Raw genomic sequence first — 8,460 nt, 5'->3', positions numbered from 1 at the left:
CATTCTTCCCACCAAGGATTTTTAAATTTTGAACTTAAATAAAACTTCTTTTTTTTATTTCTATAAAAGAAGACATCAAAGAAACTCTAAATCCTCTTAAAATACCATAAGTATCCTCAAATTTTACTGCAAAAGAATGCACTTCCTCTTTGTTTATTTTCATTCTAAATGTAAAATTTCAAAAAAAAAAAACCGCCCCGCTAACATGCGCATGACCATCAAACGTCCAGTTTTTATAGCAAAGCTTTTATAGCAATGTCGCCGTAAAGTCACAACGATACAAACGCAAAAAACCAACCATAACCAGTATAACCACCCCTGCATCCATCCATATGTATATCCACTTGCGAATGTGATGACTTTCCTTAAGGAAATCTTATACTCGCACTCGCACGACGTAGGGGAACTTATCGATTTTCATTCAACATACATTCAGCCCCAATAATAGTGAATGTGAATTTGTTTTCTTTTTAATTCTGCCTTCAACTCAACTCAAATCGTGCAGTTTTAAAATATTTCGAAGGTGTTCAATTAAATTAAACAAAAATCGAAACAAACACGAAGGACATTTCAAATTGAATCAGGAATCAGGTTTTTTTGTTTGGTTTTTTTGCTGAAAAAAATCCAACTATGGCCGACAGTGAATTCGAAGAATTTCGCAGGCCCTTCGAGCAGATACCTACCACAAACTACACCAAAAACAATACACAATCCTTTTATTCGTAAGAGTTGTCCCAATTTTTTCCATAATCGCATAATCCTTAAAGTTTAATTAAAAAAATCGAAAATTTAAATCCAGTTTTATGCAAGGATAATCAATTTTTTTCTCAGCTTGGCAGAAATGGGAAATCGATTTAACCCAGGACTTTGTGTGTCTTATTTTTCTTTTTGTATTTCATAGCCTCATTCCAAATGACGACTTGGAAGACTCCCCCTCCTCGAAGAGTGACTCCTCTGACATGGAAGACGGATGTGATCCTTCAATACGGCCGATGGAAAAGCTGACAAAAACACCACGAAACCCATGTCAAGTTGTTGAGGATGACGAAATGGGAGATGGCTTGAAGATGATATCGAAAAATGACAATCTGGATGCATCCTTTACGACAGTTCCGGAGTTAAATGGATTCTTACCCCCGGTTGGCACTCAGAGGAGAAGACGAAAACTTCCCGAAATTCCGAAGAACAAAAAATGTAAGTAGCTCTATTAGAGAGTATGTGTGTTTCCAATAACCCGGTCCGTTCATACACACCCCATATATCCTGCCTTGCTGTTCGGTCCTGCATGTTGCACCTTTCAGCTTCCATTCTGCATCTTCTAGGGCAAATGTCGCAAATGTCATTAGCTGACGAAATGCAGTCAGAAAATCGTTCTGGAGGAGGTCAGACAACTTTGATGTCACAACAATTTGGGGGCTCAGCAAATCAGAGGACTTTTCTCTCACTCAAATGTGGATATCTACTGGACGAAGACTCTAGCCCAGATTCAGAACGATTGCAGAGCTTGGGAGACGTGGATAGTGGTCATAGTACAGCTCATTCTCCGAATGATTTCAAAAGTATGTCCCCACAAATGCCTTCGCCAGTATCCCAGTCTCCCTTTCCTACCCCATTCGGGGGAGTACCTTTCGGGCAGTTGGAAATGCTCGAGGCTACCCATCGAGGTCTACACAAGTTCATACCTCGACATCATGACGAAATTGAGGTGGAAATTGGTGATGCAATTTACGTGCAGAAGGAGGCAGATGATCTTTGGTGTGAGGGGGTGAATATTCGCACTGGGCGCCAGGGAATATTCCCTTCAGCTTATGCTGTCGATTTGGATTACAACGATTTCGATCCGACAGCACAGCAGGTGAAGAAGGAACGCTATTTGCTTGGATATTTGGGTTCAGTTGAGACTTTAGCTCACAAAGGGACAGGTGTTGTTTGCCAAGCTGTTCGCAAGATTGTTGGGGAGTATGGCAATTCGCCAACTGGTCAGGTATGCATTTTGGAAGTCTCAGATCAAGGATTGCGTATGGTTGATCGTTCTGGGCCAAAGGTAAGTTTTATAGATTTTTTGATGTCCTTAAGGGTTTTATTGATTTTTATTTTATTTTTTAACTTGCAGACCAAAAAGGACAAGAAACCATGCATAGATTATTTCTATTCCTTAAAAAATGTTTCGTTCTGCGCCTTCCACCCTCGCGACCACCGCTTCATTGGATTCATTACAAAACATCCAACAGTGCAACGATTTGCATGCCACGTTTTTAAAGGCTCTGAGTCAACAAGGCCAGTAGCTGAAGCAGTTGGGTGAGTAATAAGTAGTGTTAAATTTAAAAGTCAAATGAATTTTGTTTTTATTTGGGATAAATGTTGATAAAGTGTCTATTTTGTGTATGGTAAACAATTTGAATTCGAGATTTTGATCTATTAAAGCCTAAGCAAGTGCAAATTGGAGTTTGTTTACACCCAGACAGTAAATGAAGCAAAGTACCATATAACGTATATGATTTCAATTTACCCGCACGCAATCCGGCAGTGAAAGCAAACGATCAAAATTTTCCATGAATTAGTTATTTTTTTAATACAAATTTGCAAAACTTAATTGACTTTATTTTTGGTGAAGGCATATGGACTTAAAAGTTCTAGTGAAGTTTTTTTTAATTTTCATTTTTATAGCTTTTGATGATTTTGGAGCTGATCTCTTGGAATTTTTACTTTTAATTCCCGGCCCTACTCTTGTTTACTTGCCACTCTCAGAGCAGTTTGAAAAATGTCAAAATTATATACTGTTCTAACTAAGATCTAAAGAGCAAGTATTTATTTCGTGTTAAGCTAATTTCGAGGTTTCAATTAAACACAGAATCCAAAAAGTAATTTTTTTCATGCTTTCCCGTCTGCCCATTCTGTACACACACTTTAAGCGAGTGAATTGTTTCTTTAAATTTGGTACTGCTGATTGTTATGAAATTCTGAAAGCTGCTTTTTTCCTGTTTTTCAGTATCTTTTTTTATCATTTTCGAGATATTGCAATGGCTCTAACCATTTTGGGTTGAAAAAAATTATATTTTTATTCCAAATATGGTCTCTGTTTTGATGAAAAAAAGTTATTTAAACTAAAAACAAGTGTTTCGAGAAAAAAAATGTATGTACCTATTATGGATTTAAGAAAAAAAAATTAACTTTTGTTTTCCGAAAAATCAATTTTCAGAAATGGGTCAACTACAAAATAGCACACTATCTTAAGCCTTTTTAAAAGTCAAAAATTGTTTTTAAAAAAAACACACATCATTTCAAGATCGTTTGTATTTTAAGTTGCCTAAATTTTGTTTTTAAAGTGATCCCTAGCCAACACAATTGTTGTACATTCCCAATTTTGCCTTACGCCGACGATATATCGACAAGACGACAACGATTGTTTTTAGGTTATAATAATAATATTTTTTTTTTATATCGAAGAATATGTGAAATTGGCGGTATTGTTTCTTTTTTTTTTTATTTCGAATGTTGAATTTAAGTTTTCTTTAATTCCTAACCTTTTAAACAAAGGTTGAAAATCATATATTTTGCATGATTTTACAAATCAAGGGGCACGGTAGTGCCCAGCCAAGTTCTCTAGCAACTTTGGCACTACACCCTTATTTACAGGAAACAACTCAGGCCATTTTCGACCCCCCTCTAACTTCCACACCAAAGATGCTAGAAATTTCATACTCGCTGGATTGTTTACTTGGCAATTTTTGAAATAACTTTAAAAATCGGTAATTAAAAGAAAAATTGTCAAGAGAACAATCAAAATTTTATTGATACGAATTTGAACCCAAACTTAAGAACTTGGTACACTTTTACATCTCAGTACTTTTTGTGCCAGCATAATTTCAACATAGGAGAACTTGGCTCCTTTTTTAACAGTAATGTTTTTGTTGTGGTTACATTTAACAAAATCACAAAATCTCCTCAACACATACATATTTGATTTCAGCTTCACAGTTTGTATATAAAAATAAAAATTATTTTGCAATTTGCTTTCCATAGCAAATTAAAAAAAAAAATTATTGCAAATACAAAATTTTCCATTAAAAAAATATTTTGTATTAAAAAAAATGTTATTGCATTAAAACAATTCAATGCAAAATGGGTATATTAAATATGATCCTGAACTTTGCAGACAATTTGTCTGCTGAGGTTTGGACAGCCACCAAAGTCGCAAAACTCGTCTGATTTTGAAAAATTAAACGACATTCGCTTCGTTAAATAAAAATCTAAAGGTGATATTTTTTAGTTTTTTTTTTATTTGTCTTAACAAAAAAGTTATGGCCAAAAAACGCAAAAAACACCAAAAAATTAATTTAAAAATTTTTGGACTTTCGTCACCACTGTAATAATGGACCCATTTTCATATTTCGAATTTTTGTGACAACTTTAGTATTGAGATCAAATAGTAAAAATTTTAAGCGATTCGATGAATACAAAGGTCTTGCTCAAGACATTTTTATTGAATTTTTGCAATTTTTGAGCGATGTGAAAAAGGTTTTGAGATCAGAAACGTTAATGATAAGTAGGAATTTAATTTAAAAATAGCTTTTTAGAATTATTTCCATATTTTAGTCCTGGAGAAAAAATTTGATGCAAAATAGTTATTAATCAAAAAAGTCTAAAAAACAACAAATTAATTAATATGTAATAATTGTTGCTAAATATTAATTTGTGTGTTACTTAAAAGTGACCTTTTGTAAAACTGAATAACTCGCTCTTAACAATTTTCTGTAAATTACTGACTCGACTTAAGCTGGATAAATTCATTTACAAAATTATGTGTTGTTTAGTTCAAACAATTCACGAGCTCTCGAGTAATTAATTAAAATATTTATCTAAAGACTCAAAAATATATAATATTACCATAAAAACCATTTATATCTTCTATCAAATACGGAAAAACTTGAAAATACACGATTTAAATTTATCTACGATGCACTAAGTTTAACCGACAACCAAACTTTATTCAAACTTGAATTTTTTTTTGTCTCTATGTGCGATTTTTTGTACTATTTTATATAATAATTAGCTGCACTTTATGTACCATTTATTATCGATTCGTTCCTTAAAAGTGTAATTGTAAATTACACGATACTTGAAAAACCCAAAAATGAACAATCCCACTTCAGTCGCTCTCGTTCTGCGAAAGTGTTAAAGCAGATGTTTACTAAATCTTTTAAGTCATGATGTTTATTTATATAAACTGACGAAACGTGAAAAGATCCAATAAATTAAGTAATGATTCTATGATAAGAAGTACTTAATTTTGGGAAGTTTTTTTTTTTTTAAACAAAGATTGAAGATTTTTTGAATGCACAGGCACAGGGTGTTCTTAATTCCTACCAATCCGAAAAAAAATATCCTTTGAAAGTTGATTTAATTCAATATTTAGAAAGCTGGTAATATCAGTTATTTTGAGGCAACATTTATTTACAATTAAGGGCCAGTTTGTTCACAGTCGATTATGTTTTAATCAAGGATTATTCCATACAAAAATCCTTGATTAAAAGATAATCGAGTGTGAACAAACCGGCCCTAAGTACATAAAATTTAAATTTATAATTATATTTTACTATTTTCATTCCAGGAGGGCATTTCAACGCTTCTATCAAAAGTTCATTGAGACAGCATATCCAATCGAAGATATTTACATTGAATAAATCAAACTAACTCAAATGTATGTATTTATATATAAATAATTATATTTTTCATAAATACATACAAAAAAAATCTCTATGTAGGTACTCATGTTTTGTCTTCAATAGGTTAATTTATTTAAATCAAAAGCAAAAAACAAAATGAGAGAGAGACAGAGATCGAAAGATTCAAAAACAAAATAACAAAATAATTTATTTTTAATCAATAACAATAATAATTTTATGAAAACCATTTAAAAAAACATAATAATAAATTCACGCTCTGTATAAAAGCACACTTATTATTTAATTTAATACATTTATTTTTACAATTAATTTTAAATAAAAAAATAAATACCTACAAGAAAAAATAAATAAACAAAAAAAACTCTCTTCAAAAGTATTAATTGATTTTATTTTTAAGTCAAATCAGCATCAGAGTTATATTCCTTATTAAAAAAAAAATGTTAAAATTTTCTGATTATTAAAATTTAATACAAATCCATATGCAATCAATAGAAAAAAAACATTGAAATTCAGCACAAAATAATAAAAAAAAAAAACGTTTGTTAATTTCTTAGAACATTAAGTATTAAAATGTAAATACAAAAATATAACATTTTAAGCCTGCAAGCTGTTGACACTATTTTGTGTGCAGGCATACTTTTGGGCCAGAATTAATAAAAAAAAATAAAAAAAAAGAAAAAACAAATTAAGATCGATTGGACGAACCAGCCTTTCCGCATTCTGATTTTTAAAAAAAATTTAAATTTTCCATTTTCTTTAGACCTAAGTTCATACTATACTGCTACTTTCTGATTCTTAACGTTACTACTTTTTCTTATGATTATAGTAATATGAATTTATTTTCACGTGAAACGACTCAAAACCTCAAAAAAGGTAACTAAACTATTTAAATTTTATACAAGATAACTTTTTTTTGTCTAAATGCTGTATCCACTCAAGCCAAATATTTCAAAACTGATGTAAATTTTATATTTTCATACAAAACTTTGTATGTTCCATCTCTGTGGGAAATGACTCAACAAATCGATTATGGACTTATGTCCCACCTTGTTTTGGGAAATAAATTCACAAAAAAATGTGTGCAGCTATACTTTACCCTAAACATTTTTATTTTAAGGTATCCAATTCCAAACATAATAAAATTGTGGAGTTATGTCTCAACAAGGTGTGCCATAAATTCACTATATGGATTTATATCCCTTAGCCATTGTATTAAGTTAAGCAATGATTAACGTTCTAATTTGCAAAGAAAAGTGGAACGTAATTTTGTTTTATCTCAATATCTTCGTTGTGGCATTCAAACAACGTTAGGTGCAAATTTAAAAAAATTGAAAGGACTGCTAGTAAAATGTTTGACCAAAAGTTTTTGAACAGCACTTTATGTTAATTACGAGTAATTACCAAACATAGGCGGACACTTCTTAGATTAGAATGATCGGTACATATTAATTTGAACCTATGTATATAAAATTAACAAAGAAATTTTTGATTGCGTTTAAGATACTTTGAAAAGTTTGTTTATTCGATATTCACAATAGAAAGCACGTCCCGATCGGCCCTAAGCGAACTTGTTTAATATACCAAATGAAAAAAAAGCATCCTAATCAACTCATCCATTTCGGAAAATATCTTTAAATCGATGCATTTCTTAAATAAAAAAAAACTTTAATTATATAAATTAAAAGAAACTACTTTTCTTGGTAAAGACACATTATAGTTACAGATCGAGAGAAAATCCTTAGATACAAAAATAAGATATGCCAGTGATGAAAAAAGATAAAGGTTTATCTATATTTTATTCAAAAAATGTATGTAAATAATAAAGACAGATCCCCAATTTAGAAAAAAAAAAATATTTAATTAAAAAAATACCTAATATTGAAATTAAAAATAATAAAATTACTAGCTACTATTTTTATAACAGAACGGAAAAGCGCATAAATGAAACCAAAAAAATAATAAATACAGATTTCATTTCAAAAATATTAAACCGTTACTAACAGAAAAAAAAACAATAATTCGAAAATTTAGAGTGATGACTTAAGAAAAAAAAAATAAAAGTAAAAATTATTTCTTTTTAAATTAAATAAATTGTTAAAAACAAATAACAATTAAAAACAAAATTAAATAATACATATATTTAATATACAATATAAAAAAAAATATTATACAATATATATGTAAAATGTAATTCCCAATGTCATCGTTGAGTAAAATCAAATGTAAATGTAAACAATGTATTATTATTCAGCATAGTAAAACATAAATTTATAAATATAATGTATGAAGGATGTATAATATATAATTATTATGATTATTGTATTGTGCTGATTAAATTTGATCAAACTGGCATTAGAGAACGATCATCATATACATGATATTTGAAAAAAAATAAAATTTGAAAAAAAAAAAAATAAAAAAAATATTCTATAATGCAATCAAGTACATTATATAATATTAAATAAATTACATAGACATTTTGCATAATGTATGTAAATGTGTGAGAGGAAGTGAAGAGATTTATTAAAGATAATGAGAATGTAAAGGAATGGAATAATAAAATTTTAATGATACTACTTAACAAAATTGAGTTTAAAATATAATGCAAATAAATAAATTTAAAGTCTACCGGAAAAGTGTAAGTTTATTTTTTGTCTATATTTAAGGTGCTTAAGATAAAAACTGACTAAAGCAATTAACAAAATTAAGACGGTAAGTTCAATTTGCGTCATTGGAATAATATTTTGGAGCTGTATTGAATATTTTGCATAAT

General features: G+C 29.8%; 1 protein-coding gene across 3 annotated transcripts; it reads left to right on the top strand.

Moving 5' to 3' along the window:
• Nucleotides 1–334: 334 nt before the first annotated feature.
• On the top strand, nt 335–7,699 carry LOC129911603 (JNK-interacting protein 1). Of its 3 annotated transcripts, none has more exons than XM_055989454.1 (6): nt 335–722; nt 902–1,194; nt 1,323–2,044; nt 2,114–2,298; nt 5,612–5,701; nt 5,766–7,699. In XM_055989454.1, the coding sequence occupies exons 1-5, from the start codon at nt 631–633 to the stop codon at nt 5,682–5,684; spliced, it is 1,365 nt and encodes a 454-aa protein (XP_055845429.1). In that variant the 5' UTR covers nt 335–630; the 3' UTR covers nt 5,685–5,701; nt 5,766–7,699. The 3 variants fall into 3 exon arrangements, with proteins under 3 accessions (XP_055845429.1, XP_055845428.1, XP_055845427.1); XM_055989453.1 differs by having other exon boundaries at nt 1,302–2,044; nt 5,790–7,699; XM_055989452.1 differs by having other exon boundaries at nt 1,302–2,044.
• The last annotated feature ends 761 nt before the right edge of the window (nt 7,700–8,460 follow it).

Source organism: Episyrphus balteatus, chromosome 2, assembly GCF_945859705.1.
Source record: "Episyrphus balteatus chromosome 2, idEpiBalt1.1, whole genome shotgun sequence".
In the NCBI taxonomy this organism is placed as follows: Eukaryota; Metazoa; Arthropoda; class Insecta; order Diptera; family Syrphidae; genus Episyrphus; species Episyrphus balteatus.
This window is presented reverse-complemented; position numbering and strand designations above follow the sequence as displayed.

Excerpts from the sequence above, each read along its gene's own strand:
- LOC129911603 (XM_055989453.1), top strand. The coding sequence starts at position 631 with ATGGCCGACAGTGAATTCGAAGAATTTCGCAGGCCCTTCGAGCAGATA. Across the intron at positions 1,195-1,301 it reads AATTCCGAAGAACAAAAAAT|CTTCCATTCTGCATCTTCTA; the intron begins GTAAGTAGCTCT and ends TGCACCTTTCAG. Across the intron at positions 2,045-2,113 it reads TTGATCGTTCTGGGCCAAAG|ACCAAAAAGGACAAGAAACC; the intron begins GTAAGTTTTATA and ends TTTAACTTGCAG.